This window comes from Daphnia carinata, chromosome 9, assembly GCF_022539665.2.
Source record: "Daphnia carinata strain CSIRO-1 chromosome 9, CSIRO_AGI_Dcar_HiC_V3, whole genome shotgun sequence".
Taxonomy (NCBI): domain Eukaryota; kingdom Metazoa; phylum Arthropoda; class Branchiopoda; order Diplostraca; family Daphniidae; genus Daphnia; species Daphnia carinata.
Window position 1 is genome coordinate 2,244,309 of NC_081339.1, and position 18,453 is coordinate 2,262,761.

General features: G+C 42.3%; 2 protein-coding genes across 2 annotated transcripts; one reads left to right on the top strand and one right to left on the bottom strand.

Moving 5' to 3' along the window:
• Window positions 1–676: 676 nt before the first annotated feature.
• On the top strand, window positions 677–4,198 carry LOC130688551 (probable imidazolonepropionase). Its single transcript, XM_057511530.2, has 11 exons — window positions 677–834; window positions 1,305–1,463; window positions 1,587–1,758; window positions 2,487–2,622; window positions 2,710–2,851; window positions 2,941–3,035; window positions 3,236–3,366; window positions 3,431–3,649; window positions 3,719–3,797; window positions 3,887–3,968; window positions 4,046–4,198. Exons 2-11 carry the CDS (start codon window positions 1,309–1,311, stop codon window positions 4,137–4,139), a joined length of 1,305 nt encoding a protein of 434 aa, XP_057367513.1. The 5' UTR covers window positions 677–834; window positions 1,305–1,308; the 3' UTR covers window positions 4,140–4,198.
• Window positions 4,199–4,601: 403 nt separating this feature from the next.
• LOC130688544 (uncharacterized) lies at window positions 4,602–17,210 on the bottom strand. The gene is given in 10 exon segments (XM_057511521.2): window positions 4,602–7,193; window positions 7,690–8,043; window positions 8,203–8,329; window positions 8,397–8,547; window positions 8,625–8,718; window positions 8,720–8,788; window positions 8,883–8,995; window positions 9,069–9,302; window positions 9,627–9,876; window positions 16,458–17,210. Coding segments are annotated over 10 exon segments (3,732 nt in total). The 5' UTR covers window positions 16,884–17,210; the 3' UTR covers window positions 4,602–5,279.
• Window positions 17,211–18,453: the final 1,243 nt, after the last annotated feature.

Here is an 18,453-nt window from a genome sequence, read left to right on the forward strand (position 1 = left end):
CAACTTGTAACTGTTAACCATATTAAGTTGCGTAGTCCAACAAGTCTTGTATCATTTTCACAGGAAACCGGTAAAAGGATTCAGTTCCATCCTGTCTATATTTCGAAATCCACGTGTAACTATAGCCTACTAGGGAACGCCAACTTTTTGCCTTTATTTCAAACTTTCTCTTTATCAAAATGTTTTACACGACCACTGTCTTATGTCTTTGAAAGTTGACGGACATAAATCCTTTACGTCTTACGAGAAAAGTATGGGGGAAACGTAGAAATTAGCACGCTGGCTCGAAGTAACAGAAAAGCGGCTGCACGGGAACATTTGTTATGAAACATTGAAACTAGCAGCACAGTTTTCGTATTAAGGATTTCCACGGCTAGGTTTGATAAATATTTTAAATTAGCGATAACGCAAGTTATTATGGAATTTTGTATTCCAAACGGCCCATATCCGAACATAAACTCAACACATTTTCGTTACAAAAATGGTTTGGAAAGTTGGTTTCTTTTCCTTTGGGGCATTTGCACATATTTTAGGTTTTACGACTGTTTCTAAGGCAACGTAACACCAAGGCCAGCGGCTTATGTTTTTCTTTTTTTTTTGGAATTGCCGCGGTCAAAGTTTCGTCCTTGGAGCATATGCGAATCTCTCGACCCATCGTCCAACCTAAAGCCTTGGAGCCAGTGTCGCGACTGCTTCATTTGTTAGTTAACCTGTTGCCCATTTCCTCTCACGTCTGGGCATAGACAAGCTTGTGTATATACAGTTTTCTACAAGCTAATTTCAGTGGACCTTTTTGATACTTGTTTTCTAAGGGGTAATTTTCAGAAATCGACAGTAAGTAAATATGTATTCTGTTTTCACATCAGCTGTTTCCGATTTCATGTTGTAGGTGTGAAAATGTATTGAAGTGTGTTGACAGGTGATGGGAAATATTTTGAACTTCGTGTTAACCATTCTTTGATGTGTGAAAATGCAGGTATGTTGATACCTGAGCATTACATTACCGTATGTAGCAAAAAAAAAATTCCTAATGTGTATCAGTTGACGTTGCCTGTCATAGCTCTTCGAACTCCATGTCGTTATAGTAACATCGAATGTAATCTGAGAAGTGCTAGATTTTTAAGAAAAGGCTTTTGTTGTGAATGTTTACATATTCATCAACCGTAGCAAGTCGACGTGCTTTTTGGTTCGATCGGAGTTAGAATATATTTTATGACACAACAATGCGATTTCCAGTTCCAGTTTTTGTGGTTTCTGATACCTGCTGGTTGAGTAGTTGATTTTAAATAATTTCTTACTATTAGAAATATGCGTCTGTGGGTGAAACATGCTCGCCAAGTCGTTCGAATTGTTTCTGATTCTGACGCATGCAGAGAATATTTGGCTGGACCGGCTCAAAAGAATTGCAATTTAGCGATTTTGGAAGAGAAGGATGGTATCGGCCTGTCAGTCATCATTGATCGGTAATAAAATTTTGTTTACGTAGATGTAAAATCGTCGTAACTGAAAGTATTTCGCCATTGACTTCAACAATCGTTTTGGCAAATATTATAGTAATGTTATTAGAAATTTTGCATCCAAATTAGGGATGGACTGATTGCTGATATTGGTTATGATGATGTAATGGAACTTAAATACAAAAACCAAACAATAGAAGAAATCATCGACGCTACGGGACGCAGCGTTCTGCCCGGCTTAGTTGATGCCCACACTCATCCTGTCTGGGCTGGCGATCGAGTGCATGAGTTTTCCATGAAGGTATTAAGCAACTTACAACAAATAGGTAACATCTAAAATTCAACATAGAAAAACTCTATTTCTTTCCATGAATAGCTAAAACAAAGTCTTTAGCTTACGTCAACAACAAAACAACAGTCGTATCGCTTAATGCTGTCAAAAATGGTTGACCTTGCTACCACCAGAGGTACCCTGACTTGTCAAACTGACTGGCATGACGTTTTAAATGTGGGATGCGCTGACCAACGTGATTTGTATTATTTTCTTATGTAAATGGGAGAGTTGCTAGCACTTACCGTAAGTGAGGTCAACCATTTTTGATGAGACGATGGCCAATCCTAGTACGGGAGTATTCGTTGACCAATAACTCGATCATACCCACAAATGCTGAAAAGAAAAAAGTTATAAAGCAAGCAAAATAGCTTTCTATTTTATTCATAAGTGTTCTAACTTTTAGTTACAAATATAAAATGATGTCCCCTATTTTCGTAAAAGCTTTGAACACAAAGGGTGTTCCGCTTTCTGCCGTACAGAGTTGGTTCCCATTTTCCTTGTATTGTCTTCAAAATAACACGATTTGCTAGCTCGAATGAAAACAATTGCATTAACACATCATTTACATTATTTAATTAGTCCATGTAGGCTTATGTCATAGTTATGGATTACATAGAGTGCACCAGCACATGTTTTATTAAATGGTGCACAGTGACTATCCTCTTTATTGTAATTCTCATTATGGCTATTTATAGCTGGCCGGCGCGACTTATATGGACATATACGAAGCAGGGGGAGGCATCCATTTCACCGTCAATCATACCCGAAATGCAAGCGAGGACGAATTATACGGCCTACTTAAACAACGTTTAACGCGCATGCTCGCCAACGGTACTTCGATTTCAGTTCGTTTGCTGGTTTTGCGAGCCAGTAAAATGAGACACACAGTTTAATCCCTTATAATCCGTTGACATTTAGGCACTGTGCTGGTGGAAGGCAAATCGGGTTACGGCCTGGATGCGGAGAATGAGATCAAAATGTTGCGCGTGCTGGAACGGGCCAAACGTGAATTACCCATCGACATTTCGTCTACGTTTTGTGGAGCTCACGCTGTGCCCAAGTAGAGCCGCTTTTCTCTAACTTGTGGTTTACCGATCCCATTGGACGGAAAATAACTCTAAATTCTATTTTTACTGGTGCAATACTTAGGAATCAAACAGCAGAGGAGGCTACTCTGAATGTGTTGAATGAACAGCTGCCGAAAGTTATGCTGATGCAAGAAAATGGAGAACTACACGTTGACAGTAAATATTAAATCATTCAATTCACGAGGGATGGGCCATTGTTCCATTTCATGAAAATTATTCGGAACTTATTATGCGAAGGGATGGTAAACTTTGTAAAGTTGGGACCTGCCATAGTTTAGGAGTAGCTTATGAAATTGCTCACTCCCCTCATTTTTAAATTTAGCTTTTTGATTTATTACATTATTCTATGAATATAGGTATTGATGTCTTCTGCGAGAAAGGCGTATTTGACGTGGAACAGTCACGTAGGATTCTGGAGGCTGGGAGACGAGCTGGTCTGCGTCTCAACTTCCACGCAGATGAACTGACACCCATCAATGGCACAGAGGTAGACATTCAGAATTGTAAAAAAAAAAAATATCACATTACCCAAATGGGGCTGTTCTACGCAGATGGGAGCTTCACTTGGTGCCGAAGCTATGAGCCATCTGGAAGAGATTAGTCCGGAAGGAATAGCCGCTATGGCCGCCAAACCTTCGATTGCAGTCATATTGCCAACCACTGCGTATCTTCTTCGTTTGAAACCTCCACCAGTTCGCCAAATGATCACACAAGGCGTACCTGTAGCTCTCGGTTCCGATTTCAACCCAAACGCTTACTGCCTTTCCATGGTTTGTGGATTATTTTTTACATTTCTAAACGTAAATCATTTGACGATTTATTAATACGTACATTTGTAGCCGCTGGTGATGAATCTCGCTTGCGTCATGTTTCGGATGACTTTGCCGGAAGCTCTGGTTGCTGCCACCATTAACGCAGGTTCGATTTTGTTTTTTGTTGACATTGAATTTTTGTAAAATTAAATCGCAGAGGAAAATTAAAATAATAATTTCGTTTGATGAACGCAGCCGCTGCGTTGGGCAAACAGAAAACGCATGGATCGCTTGAAGTAGGAAAGTATGGAGATTTGCTCATTTTGAACGCACCAAGGTATTGACATCAGTTTCATTTTGAACAGCACGTGTTCCTCTTGATGAATCGAATTTTGTTGTTGTTTTGAATCCAAGGTGGGAACATCTTGTTTATCAAATGGGTGACAATCAACAAGTGATTGGGCAGGTGATCAAACGCGGCCGTGTAATTGACCGGACCGTTAATTAATCTTGGAACGCATCGTAGAGTTTATAACCTTTGGTTTAAAGAAATATGGCGTATAACAAAAGTTAACATAAATGCAATGGCCAAAATGAAATGTCTTGAAAACTAATAAAGAACAATAATTTGGAACCTCATTTGCGTTCACGATTCGCGTCAACGTGAAGTTCCATGCAAATTTCAAGCTGGCTTTATTCATTAAGCCAGTCAATCTGATGACCACAATCTCCTGAAGCCAAACACTGTTTAAGTGCCTTGGCAACCATAACGAGTTTATTACAAACCTAAAAGTATATCCATCCCATACGTGAATTGTTCGGGCTGTCAACAGCTTGGGCCGATAACCGCAGCTATTCTGAATAAAATAATAAAAAAAAAATTAATTATAATAAACTATTCTAGGTTGTAAAAGTGATGAACGAAACAAAGGAAGACGTTTAAAAAATAGGCAGCATTAAGTTGATAAAATTTGTAGAAATATAATGCAGTGTACTTGCGAGAGTACATCACGTTTTCTCCGTTGGGATACACTCACAGACGACCGGTCCATTTTGCCGGCATCAACACACGAAATGAGGTAATGGAAGGGCAGGAAAAGAAAGGAAGAAAAAACACACGACAGAAAGAAGGATGGTGAGAGAAACGGATGCAATTAACGTACAGTTCCGAAATTTAAAGTGGTGGAAGGGGAGAAAAAAAATTGGGTCTTATGTACAAATTTCATTGCCAAGCGATTCTGTGATACAAAATGTTTTCCCGACTCGACAGATGCAACTCTTAAGAGATATCATTTAAAACGAACAGTTAATCTGGACACATAAAAACGATGGATACGAGCCAAGACCGGACTGATTTGTTTTTTGTTTCAGGCATTATAAACCTTGAAAAAAAAAAGAAGAAATCAATCGGATCAAAAATAATTGTTTGCGAATCGATTCCATCGGTAGCCTCCCAATGCAGGAGCTTCTATCCATTTACAAATTGAAGCACAAAATCCTTGACACACATACACGTCGGTGCACACCCACACACACACACACACACACACACACACACACGCGCGCGCGCACAACAAATTGTCAATTTATTATTATTATTGTTTTAAATTGTATCGTCACAAGATCTTCATCAAAAAAGATGGAACTCTCATGATTTGGGGAGAGAACGTTCGGCCGGAGTAGAATCTTTCCCCCCGCCCAATGGCGAGTACATGGAGGCGGCGAAAGATCCGAGGGAACTTAATCCAGGCAGGCCACTCAGTCCGGGAGGAAGGACCGGTGCCAAGGCTGGCGGATAGCCACGTTGAATCATATCCTTATAGACTTGAGCCGTCACTTCAGCCGCCGCGCTAGACGCCACCATCTGCTGATGATGATGGTGGTGGAACATGGCTGACGAGGTTGGCGTGTGTTGAAGCTGCGGCGGTGCCGCGGCAGCCGCAGCGGCCATAAAAGCCCCGGCCGGAAGGTTGTACATGTGTGACGAATACAGCGACGAATAGTAAGACGCTAGCGCCGGATCAAGTAACGCCGGATAAGCTGCATGAAGGCCGGCTGACGAACTGGATGTGGTCGGTTTACTGGCCCCGGAAGAAGACGACGATCCGCCGTAGTGCGAAGAGGTCATAGTTGGACCGGATTTGGTCATTGAGGAGGCTCCACTCGACGAAGAGGCATTCATGGTCACCAAACTGTCGACCATTCGTGGATAACTTTGCGGCTGCGCTTGGGGCTGTGCTTGCGGCTGTTGTTGTAATAGCTGCTGTTGTTGCTGTTGTTGGGGCGTGACGGATACGCGATCTATCCGCTTCATCTCTTTCTCCTTCCGGTGCTGCCGAGAATTAGACATCTCTTCTTTGACGAGTGGAACGACCGTGACGGAATGACGTTGCGCGTTCGAACTACTGGCACCGCTGGATGTTTTCGCATCCGATCCGACGCCATCGATTTTGACGTTGAGGCTAATCGACACATCGCCGGATCGCGGCGAACTGTTCCACTTGGGTAGGCCTGCAAGCTTGTTCTGTTGGTGTGCGCTCAAATCCAGCAACGGTTTGCCATTCACTTCCATCTGGCTAGAAGGATGAGCGGCAAATGGCTGCGATGCTTTCCTGCCGGAATGATGATGATCTTCCGTTTTCATGTTGTTGATGGATCGGCTAGTCAAGTCAACCAGTGGAATGGCGGCAACCCGGGCTGCCGGTGCCAGTGACTGAGGTGCAGTAGAAGCGCGGACGTGGTTGGTCTGAGCTGCTACAACCGGTCGAGATGCAGCCGGACGAGGCGGAGTGATGTTTTGCAGAGGTGGTGGTCCCGTGTTGATTGGTGTCGGCGACACTTTATGGTTCGAAACGGACATGGCTGATTTCGAATGCGCAGCCGGGATGGCGGAGGACGATCCAGCCGCAAGGGCCGTGCTATTGCGATTCCTCTTGATGTCCAAGTTGGGATCGACGTAGATGCGGCGAGACGGGACGAAGATGGACGGAGTAGCTGCCGCCGGAGTGGGCGGTCTTAAAGTCAATTCCAACATGGCAGCGGCGCTGGCCGGCAACGGGTTCCCGCCCGTCGCTTTGTCCGAAAGCATCTGTGCGTACCACTGGCGCAATTGCTCCGAAGCCGGAACTTCTCCAGCCGGAATGCTGGGCAACGTGACTGGTTTCTGACTATGAGCCGGAGGAGGTGGACCCAATCCCGTCGGCTGGGCAGACGACCCGCTCGATGGCTGGCCGCTTTTACTCGTCCTACCATCGACCAAGTTCTTTTGAATGACCGACGGTCGCCTGATGTCGCCATCCTTTGACACTTCACCACTGGCCGGATAGTTCTTAGACTCTTTATTCCGATTGAGTTTGGCGGCCGATGCGGCTGTTGAATCCAATTGTTGTGCGTATCGAGCGAAATCGCCCAATGCCGAGAGTTGTTTGGTATCGCCCGAAGCAGCTGCAGCAGCCACGGCGGCCATTAGGTTGGCCCGATCACCGGCTGCCATTAATCCGGCAAGATTTAAACTGGAACATTCTGCTACCGATTTCAACTGTTCCTTCATTTCAGCTGGAACCTAATTTTTCAGGCAGAATAAAAAAAAAGATTAATTTTGTTATTATTTTAATCATTCTCATCGTTTCACTTGATCCACTGGATTCAAGTTGTTTAACGGCCAAATTGCCCCACATAAAAAAAGCGCCACCAAAGCAAATGTGTGTTGTGATGTAAACCAAAAATTAAGGAAAGGTAAACCTCTAAAAAAAAAAAATGGACGCATGGAGTGCAGGCAAAACACACGCACACATATAAAAAAAAAATCCGGAAGCGAGATTAACAAGCAATACCCCAACAATCTCCACACCAAATATTGTCTGTTCTTATATAAACAACCAAACAAATAAAAAACGATGTCTGGCTAGTATTATATGAGCAAAGAAGACCACGCAAGCAAAACCAAGCTCCAGATTTCCGGGCTTCCGGAATCCCACAGATAAAAAAACAACGAAAAGAAATTGAAACAGAAAAATGTGTTCCAGTTCTTTTTATAAAGTGGCGAGGGCCTATCTGACCTCTCCGTCGGCTGGACGAGTCAAATCACTCCGCACGGCCACTTTGGCGATAGGCTGAGACGTTGCAGGAGGATGCGACAGAATCACGACTTCCGGCTCGGAATGGGCACCATCGTCGGGCGCTTCCGGAGGCGGCGGTGGCGGTTGTGGATGTCGGACAATGACCGAACCCGGTAATGGACTCTCGACAATCTTTGGTGATTTAGAGGTCTCGTCCGTTGGTTGCGGCAGGCAACTCTCGACGATCCGTAACCGATCCATCCGTCCAGCATCCACACCACCGCCACCGTTAGATGGCGGCTGTTGCTTCTTGTCTTCCTCATCGTCAACGTGCTCTGCCGGCGCTGCCGCGGGCTGTTCAAGTGCATTAAACAGTTTACCGTCGAGACAATACCACAGCTTTCTCTCCCTCTCTTTTTCTTCTTCATTCAACTCCCAACTTGAATTTTTGATTTGACCCAGTTTCTACTTTTTTTTAAAATTCGATTAATGAATATGAAAATTTTTGTTTACCTCAAATGGCAGATCAGAAACGTCGGAAATTTTGCGCTTCTTTGGCGGAGTGGCGACGGAAGTGCTGGCCGTTGAAGATTCTTCTGCCGCCAACGACATGGCATGTCGTTCGTAGGGTAGCAGTAACCTAACGCCACAATGTCGGTATTTATCTCATGAATTTTGGATTGCTTTTTGTTGTGATGTCGTTTTACTTTTCATAGTGTCGTCGAGTACAAGTGGCGGCGCTCGTGTTGCTCGGGTGGCCACCCAACTCGATGTAGATGCCTTTCCACTGTTTGTTGGCCACGGCCGCTTCGTATCCGCCGGCTCTTTGCACTTTGGTGTAGAACAGGAACAAATCCACTAAGATCGAATGAAAAAGAAATGGAATCATTGTTTTAAAAATAGCGTTGCGAATTAAATCAAGTTTAAATAAATACGTTGCTTGAATCCCAAACTGGGCAGTCTGCCAATCGGCGTCCCTCGTCCGGCCATGAATTTGTGCAATTTCTGCATGAACACTTGTTCACCCTTTAGGCCTGTCACCAGCTCGATATGGAGTAGGAACGTTTCGAATTCCAGGTTTCATAGGTGAATCTTTACTCTAATTTAAACAACGTCGAACGATTTAATTATTTTTTTAAATTAAAAAGTGGTTGTGATTTTTTTTTTTTTAGATTTGAAATTTGAAAACTAACCCTATAGGAAGAGGTAACGGTACTGACGGATGATTCAGACTCGTTCGATTCCGATCCAGGCGAATGACTTCGCTTTTTAAGCATTTTCCTCGGACGGCCCTTCCATTTCGGTGCTTTGAAACAACGAGAAACCGGCCAATGAATTAAATAATTGCTCAAATTGAACAGACGTGTAAAGAAACTTACCGAGATGATTGCACAAAAGTTCGTGATCTTCGAGTTCGGGATAGTCGAATGTATTTTTACAAAAGACGACACGCGTGTTGGGTAGAGGAGCTGCCCGTCCGCCGATGGCCTCGACCACAGCTTGGCGCATGTAATCCGTCTGGTTGTGCCCTTCCAGCCGCTTGAGTGTCGACCGATAGCGACAGTAAGCCGGATAACTCAAGACCAGGACGTTGGATGATCCAGTTGCATCACCTTTTTATTTAAAAAAAAAGGGGAAAATAGATTTTTTTTTTAAGGGATATGCAAATTTTTTTTAGTCAGTTATGGGACAACGTAATGCGATTTGAATTAAGCCACCCAAATGGAAGAAAGGGTGGGTAAAGAAATCAATACTAGTTAATTAAAAAGTTGCATCGTTTACAAGCGAATACTTGGTAGAGTTAGAAATTCCTGCTTAATTGGTTGCAGTTGGAAGTTTTGTTGGCGGAACAAAGTTCACTTTCGCCCGTCCATAATTGCTGCAAAATTCAAAGTTGACCGACTACACAAAATCAACATGAAAAACATTTTGCTCACCGATAGATTGTTTCTCCTTGATGACGTCGCGCATGTCCAGCACGCCGAGATTAGCGCCAGCAGGCGGAATGGCCGCTCCTTCCGTCGCATCGGCCGCGTTCGGCGAATCCGGTGGAGACGGCGGCGGAGTAGGGCACTGGCGCTCCCACACGGAAGGAGCGCCTTTCTCCCATTTGACATCGTCAACGAGCCACGTCGCCAAATCAGAAATTTTCAACACAACCTTCTCCGATATAGAAACTACCTCATCCTGAAATTCGCAGATAAAACAAACGCGCAATTAATTTTCGTGTCTGTACGTGTTTTCTTGTTGTTTTCGAGAGTTGAATCGATCGCTAGATGTCGTGAGGCAATCAACCGGTCGTGACAAAAGAAAGTTTTTTTGAAGCTCACGGTCGTTTAAAAAGAATCGTGAACATAATGAGGTCAAGATGGAAATCTGTCATGTGCGAATGGTAGCATAGTAGAACCGGATCGAAATTCAACACCATTTCCTTTTTGATGAGAAAAATCATTGTCATTCTTTTGACTTTGAAATGCGAGATATTTGTTTTTTCTAAACACTTGGGGTAGTACACAGTTTTCCCATTTCCAATTGATTTTGTTGAAGCAAAAATAAAGACACTCCAAACATTCCTACGTTGTGCATCGATGCGGTTGCCTACGTAACGAGCAACGATCGATGGATAGGTAACTCTATTCAAAAGGGCAATCACGAAATTATGCCAGTAAAGAACGAAAAAAAAAGAAGGGAAATTTGATACACGGATAATAGAACAATCTGCTTAATAAACCCGGCTACTGAGATAACATTCACACAAGAAAATAAAAAAAAAACACACTTCAAACGAGTAGAAAAAATAAAAGTCTGCATCGGTATGATAATGAAGGTTATCATGACGACCGGAGCATTCATGCTTTTTGAAATAATCAATTGCAAAAAAAAAAAATGGGGTCTTTTTATGGATGATCGATCCATCGATCGTGTCCGTGTATTTCATATGTGTGCGATAAAACGAGATGAGAAGCTCGACGATAGGATAGCCCCCCCCCCCCCCCCCCCCAAAAAAAAAAAAAAAAGAGGCTCTGGCTAGAGAGTCCCGTAAAGGGCTGTGCGTGCTCCGAATACCACTAAAGGGCTTTTCTTATTTATGGCAAGTGTATATACACACACACAGTAGTTGCAGTTGTTGGGCCCCCCCTACCCAGAAATGAGGGAGAAAAAAAAAATCGATCCATGAAGGGATCCGTGGCGGAAGGTCCAATCAATGAGGTCCATCATCCGTCAATCCGATCGTCGTTTTTCCTCTCATTACAACTTTTGAGCCAATCTCGTTTTTAATCAAGATTTACAACGGTCACGCGAGTCCGAATGTGATGGATACGCATCAAAAGTTTTGCAAGACGAAAGATAAAAAGAAAATAAAGAGAGAGAGAGAGAGAGAGAGAGAGAGAGAAAAACTTTGCTTTCTCCTGTTATTCAGAGCGATCAACGTGATCGATAACGGCGTCATGCAAAATAATGCAACTAAATCATCGATCTTGATGCTTCCATCAACCACTAGATGGCTGAAACATTAGACGGGGCGAAAACGCGACTCAATTATGCCAAAATGATGCGCCATCTTTAATCGCAACTTGTCCTTATTAAAAAGTTAACAAACAAAAAGCAAAAAAGAAAAAGAAAAAAAGGTCAGTCAAGAGATCCTAAATATAACGACGATGACGCTTGCGGGTATCGATTAGTTTATCACGGCAATTCGAATGTTTGGCGCTAGGTGGCAAAAGAGTCAAAACTTAAATAAAGACCAATTTCCCCCCAAGGGCAACAAGGGCTCTATTTACTATTAAAAAATGTACATTTATTTATTTAGATATATTTTTTTCTTTTTTTTTACCGTCATAAAAATACACGGTCTCTTTTCCGCCCCAAAAGAGACCTCGGGCCAGGTGCTCTCTCTCTCCTCTCTCTCTCTCCCCTCCACGCAGTACAACACGACGAGCAATTAACATGTGCTCGGACCAAGGGCGCGGTTACGCCGTTAAAAATTTCGACAAAAAATCATAAATTAAATAAAAGAACAAAACAAAATAAAATAATTCCTTTGTCGATTCAATAATCAAAGATGCGTTCAAACGGATCTGCGCACACCATCCGGCCAGGGACTTGATACTTAAAAAAAGAAAAAGAAAAAAAAGGGGGGCCCCTAAGGCAGTGATTTAATCTCAGGAAATAACGGATCCTTCTATTCTTTCAGACTTTTTTTTTTTTTTTGTAACATTCAGTAAATTAGATTTCAGGCATGAAGAACAACTTTTTTTTTCTCAAAATTATTCTACTGGGGAATGCAAAATTTTGGCAGGGGAAAGTGACTTAATTTGAGTACTAGATTTCCCTTATATGGCGTTGGCGTTAGACCAAAAAAGAAAAAAAGCGGCCCATTCTGTGAATTAGCCGCTAGGCGTCGTCTAACTCGTTTTCCCAGTTTTTTAAAGAAAAATAAAAAAAAAAAAAATTTATCTGCCATATTATTCATGTGTCCCCACCGACACTCGGGTGTTCAATTTCAATACAAAAGACGATCGTCAAGCGCAATTCAGAGTGATAATCGGAAAAACATGTGTTTGATAATTCTTCATAAGAGAATCGTGTCTGCGTTGAGATCAATAAAATCTATCCCCCCCCCCCTTCATCTCCCCTTTGCGAGTTCTGGTATGAATCTCATTAATTTCGATTGGATGCGCGCTGTTGCAATGGCTACATTTTAATGCTCTGCGTCAAGCGCAAATCGATTGCACTTTCCAAATTTTTGATGGGAATTCGTTTAAACTCTAATCGACTGAAGAACTTGTCTTTGAACTAAAATGAAAAAAAAAAAAGAAAATGAATCTAATTGCTTGGCTACAAAAGATGGCGTTACCGTCCGCATACACAAAGTTTCACTCCCTGCGGCCGAAAAGGCTGTTTATCCTGTCTCTCCCCCCCCCCCCCCCTTCGCTCTTTTATTTTTCCCCATTTTTCCTCAGGCATACGCTAATCGTTACCAGACTGTATGAAAAATAATGATCTCTCTTTTTGATCGGATTTATCGATATACAGCAGCACGAAATCAATGCTAAAGTTCCTAAAGGTCAATTTCATCGGACGGCATTCCGTGAAATCGGTGCCACTTGCAATTGACCTACTTGCAATGCAACTCGATTTTTGTTTGACTGTGTGCACACAATTTGATTTCAAGGTCATTAAAGGGTCTTTGTAAGTATCAAAGTTCAGTGAAGGCACAGAGAGAGAGAGAAAAAAAAGATAATAAAAACAAAAATGTCCCTGCGACTTGAAAAACAAACAAAAAAAAAGAATCGTGCGTACGCGTTTTACCAATATTCTTAACGACAATATTCCTTTGGCGAATGCACGCTACGCGCCAAGCCTAGAAAAAACTGTTGGGGCGTGGCCTTTTTATTTTATTTTTTGGCTACCGCACGGGCAGACAGGTGGCGCCAAGTGTACGGCGAGGAGAAAATGAAACACAGTGTTTAGGGGGAGGGGAGAGCAAATGAATTCCGCGAGACAAACATCCTGTCGTTGCTGTGTGTTCATTTCACCTTAATGAAACTCGAGGTATGTCGGGAGAGTAGCCTATCAGAAATGACGGCATTTAAGATGGTAGAGTATCGGATGATTGAATTAATTACGTTATCGATCGAAGGAAAGCTGTAGGGAGACGCATAGCGTCTTTTTCTCCCTCTCTCTCCCTTTTCACTGAATTCGTCATCCATTATTCATTAGCGCTGATCATGTAAATGTCTCTTGGATGCTTGCGCAACATTTTACTGGGCATTTTCGAGATGCTCACGACAATTTGTTTTACACACACACACAAAAAAAACTAAATGAATTTAAAACAAAATCTAAAGTGCACACCGCCCTGTTTTCCCCACGTTTGGACCTGTATTTTTTTAGATCGATAAATGAGAATAACATATCGATGATTGAAGAGCCAATCCAAAGACGACTAGTTATTATTAAGGAGAGGGGGAAAGCAAGTCAGGCGGATGGTAATTCATTTAACAACAGCTGCTTCCCACCGCAGCCGCCATTTTTTTTGCCGTAGAAATGTATGTAGTGGTTTGCTATTATGCGCAGATCGATTTCATCCAACATTTCAGATGCCAAATGAGTCATTTTTGGCGTTATTAACATTTTGTCATTACTAGTGACATTGTTTGCTTTCCTGTTAAATATGCATGTCATGGCCGCCAGAAAGATTAAAAATAGTGGGGATAGGGACGAAAAAAGCCACTTCCTTTCGAATACTACGACGAGTGTAATCGTATTATCTCGGCGAGAGTGAGAGAGACGTTTTGCCTTTTTTCCCCGACATCTGTTGCAACAACATCAAGTATATACTTCCAAGGTCAATTAAGGTTAACAAAGAGCTCGACGCATGTAAATTCTTACGCGCGGAAATTCAATTAGCTTTCGATGCATTCCATTATCTGTTTCCCACAAAGTAGAACATGGCGATTTGCCAAGGCTAAACAATTTTTTTAAAATAAAGATTTTCATCGGCACAAGTTAAGCGTTCGTGTTTTGTTTTTCATCGTAAACACGAACGACTTAAAGAGATATTTGTCGTTAGTTAAAAAAGAAAAAAAGCAAGTCTTTTGTTCATCAAGAATTAACGACAAAAGAAAAACACAAACGAAATGAAGTGAATAAATAAAAAACAAGAAAGAAACCCCATCAGCTGATTTCAAATATTGAATGAGCGAGCGTCGGGTGATAAGATAGTGGTGGGCCAGCCCAGGAGGACGAACACAAAAAGGAGGGATGGGGGGAGGGAGAGAATAGCCCTTAGGCTACCATTGGGCAAAGTCTTGAAGAAGGGAAAAGTTTAAAAAAAAACAGCCTTTTAAGGAACCTTTAAAAGAAAGACGGTTTCAAATGATCTCAACCTTGCCATGTTTGTTAATAATAAATGAGACATTGTTGAAATGACCTATTTTCGTATCAAATATCCGAACTCTGCTCTTCCTCGTAAGAAAATCGTTTCAATATTGCACTAAACGATTAAAACAAGAGTCGTTTTTGTTTTTCGTATCGCACGTCAATCACGTGTCAACCGGGTGGGGCGGGGCTTGGCGCACGAAAGGAAAGGGTAAGAAAAAGTTTATTGTCGCAACGCAATTGGCTTGCACACCCAAGTTTTTCTTTTTCTCTTTTTCTAGGAGGGGGGGGGGGAGGTCGACAATTTGAACAGCAAAAGATAAAAAATCGATCCATCATTAAATGTTTCAACTTTCACTTATTGTATGGCGCTTTTCATAATTTCCGGAATTAAAATGTTTCAAAATTTCAAAAAAAAGTTGGTGGTTGCTATGCCAAGCAAAAGAGCCATAAACATTTGGCTTCGTATTTATTAACACGATATGGGGAATGGTACCCTCCCCCCCCCCCCACTTCTCTCTTGAAAAATAGAAAAATCCCTCTTCTACTTTAAACCATTCATCAGACCCTACACTTTGGACTGGTATTCGCTGCAGCAGACGACGAGCACAAGAAACATAAGAAACACACCTGCCCTTAGGGACTCGGGCAATCAATCGATTGATAAAAGTATCGAGATCGCAGATGCGTGACGTCAAAAGCGAAACGTTTATGTACGGCAATTGAAACTCGATTGGGAACCGTTACGCAAGCCACGTCTTTCTTTTCAAACGAAAATCAAAGTTAATGATGGCACCTTTTGTGTACAAATGTCAAACAAAAATGAAAAGTTATTGTTTGTTTTGTTTTTTTAAACATGGATGGGTCAAGGGGTAGGGGGATTCGAGTCGATTAAAAATCAGGAAACGTCGCCATGTTTACGGTTGCCCAGATTGGATCATCGTCGTGAAAAACGGAGCCGTTGCTGAGCTGATAAGCCGCACCCATCTTGGTTCGACACGCGCTTCAATTTATTTCTGGATATATATATGTATATATTGTGGTATTACGTAACATTACTTGGAAAAACCGCATTACGATAATAAGGAAAGAGCTACACCAGGTTGCGAAGCCAATCAACGACACTAATGAAAATGACGCAGACGTCGTTTTTGTTTGAGAACTTTTGCTAGGTCGTCAAATCAATAATCTCCTATGTGAAACAATCAAGATTCCCGCTACTTGACGATAGAAACAGCTGTTTGACAACTTAGGGCAGGGGGAGGGGGGGGGAGAGAGAAAAAAGCTGGCCCATTGTATTGCGCCAGCGCCAGATGCATTTCATATTTTAATTCTCTTCTCCCCCCCCCTCCTTTTTTCCATCTGCACCGCCATCTTGGGTCTTTTTTTATTATTTCAAAGAAAATTGTCGTAGTCCCCCCCTCTCGTTTTGATGAAAATGGACGTTAAAACAAGGCAAAGGAATTCAATAAATCAAGTCACACGAAAAAGGATTATTCTAGCCGTGGTGCAACATAACCGTAATGATCATATTTGGCAACGGCGTTAATTGATTTCGTTTCGAAAGTCACAAGAAGAAACACTTCCGCTTGTGAACTGGTGGAATTCACCTTGAAACCTTTTCCTTTTTCCCCGGCTCGGAAAAGAATGTTTAACGTTAAAAGAAAAAAAAAAGGCCTGTAATGACGATGGCTTTTAAAGAGAGAGTTCGAAAAGCAACGCCATCTAAACAAAAGAATAGTAACTACTTGCCATTCAAACAAGAGCACACACACACTCTTACGCACACACACACACGCACAAACTGGAAAGAGCCGAATGATGATGATCATCGTTTCAGGTTCTCCAACTAGAAAATGAATCGTGTCAATAGTTTACGGTACCTCGCCGTGTTCCTCGTGTCGTCCGTCGGGTGTGTTCTCGGGCAGAAAGTACAACTTGAGACTGGCTAGAGGCGAAGATGGTTGATTGTGATGATGATGGCCGTTGTTGTGTACGGGAAATTTGTCGTCCTCCCACAATAATTGAAGCTCACCGATTGAAACGATTTCCTGATCTGTCCACATTTTAACAAAGAAGAAATCGCCCAATGCGAGGACACGTCGATGCATTGGCGTAGACAACTTGACCGCCTTGTAAAAGGTGTAGGTGCCGTGGTGGCCGCACGATGCGCCGACCCATTCAAATCCAGGCGACGAATCCCCATCTGCGGTAACGTGACAATCACCCATCACGCTACCATTAGTGCTGCTATTGCTGCTGCTGTTGCTACAGCTGTGGCTCAACCCGTTGTGCTTGATGGCCGCCATTTTTCCAACAACTAATCACGTACTAATTTCTCAGCACATCATAATAGCCATCGTTGCATTTCAATTCGTTTTTTCTTCCACTGACACAATGATGCACTTATTCAACGATAGCACACATACACACATACACACACACTAGCACATGGACACCAATTTATTATTGAGTTTTCTCTTGTCCTCTGATTTCCTTTTTTTTTTTTTTCTTTCAATTCAATTTCTGGCTTCGATTTCATTAATAAATAAAAAAAAAAACGGGCGTGACTTGCGTCGTGTGCTGGACCGGCGTGGCTAAAGTCCCGGACTCGACTGGGGGGATGCTCTTCTACACACACACACACGCACACACATACACACACACACACAGACACATATACACGGGGAACATACAGCGAGAGAGAGAGAGAGAGAGAGAGAGAGAGGAGGAAGAAAAATGTAAAAAAAAGGGGGAAAGGGGGCAAGATTTCTTCTCGAAGCCCCGCCTTTCAATAGGGGAAGCTCCGCCTTGTTGTTGCAGTGAGCAAAAGGAGATGGAGGTGTGGCCAATTTCATCGAGAGATGACACTCTGCGTCAAGTCTACCGTTGGCTACCCATCTAATTTGTCTCCAATTGTTATGTTTCGAAAGAATGTTTCCGACCTTTATTGAAATGTCGGCCATTTCCCTACCAAAAAATGCCACTGAATCCTTTTTGCTTGAAATTTCGCTTGTGGCACACTTTTTTTTGGTATCTCCTTTGTTCCTGTGTACCCGTCCTTCTTCGCAAGAGGGGTGACCATCGAATGTACAAAAATTGTTTTAAGGTTAATGAAAATTGTTTTTCGAAAGGCCCAGAACTATTGCGAGAGAAATGGAATTAAACAAGATTGTTAAACACGTACATGAACTTTGTCGTCCAGCTACAAAGTTCATTTTTATGTAAAGCGAGATATCAGATATTGATTATTTGGCCCGATGATATTGGAATCTAATTGAATGATCATTGAAATCGTTTTGAGTAAGTGCATCGAAACGCACAGACAGAGAAAGGTTGGTATAGTAATAGACGGTTTCAATCCGGTGCGGCTGTTGTGACGGCCACGCGGTCCGTCACGGCCTTTGCTGCTAATTTGCCTAAAATCTTTTTTTTTTCTTTTTTTTTCTTTTTTAACGCAATAACAAAAAAATGGCTGTAATACATTTTCCTCCGTTAGTTTTCTCTTTCTCTTGTACATATAATACTTTTCTTCTATCCATTTTTTTAAACGCCTCGGGCGATTCATTGTCTTCCTCCTCTTTTCACCCAAAATCGTCATAAAGAACAGAAAAAAAAAGAAATATAAAAAAAAAAGATGATCCTAATGTTATCGCTTGACATGGGACCCGCGCCATCTTGGAGAGTCATTACTACACGCATCATGTCCACAGACACACACTGGGGCGAATCAATAAAATTGTATCAAAAGACATAACCTCGTGAGCGTGATCCATCACCAGATGGCCCGCATCGGCTATATTGTCAAACAAGCAGGTGCGACCGTGATTGTGCAACGCAAGCGGAATGATAACAGGTAATCAGGTGTTTTCCTGCCTG

Excerpts from the sequence above, each read along its gene's own strand:
- LOC130688551 (XM_057511530.2), top strand. The coding sequence starts at position 1,309 with ATGCGTCTGTGGGTGAAACATGCTCGCCAAGTCGTTCGAATTGTTTCT. Across the intron at positions 1,464-1,586 it reads CTGTCAGTCATCATTGATCG|GGATGGACTGATTGCTGATA; the intron begins GTAATAAAATTT and ends CATCCAAATTAG. Across the intron at positions 3,969-4,045 it reads CTCATTTTGAACGCACCAAG|GTGGGAACATCTTGTTTATC; the intron begins GTATTGACATCA and ends TTTGAATCCAAG.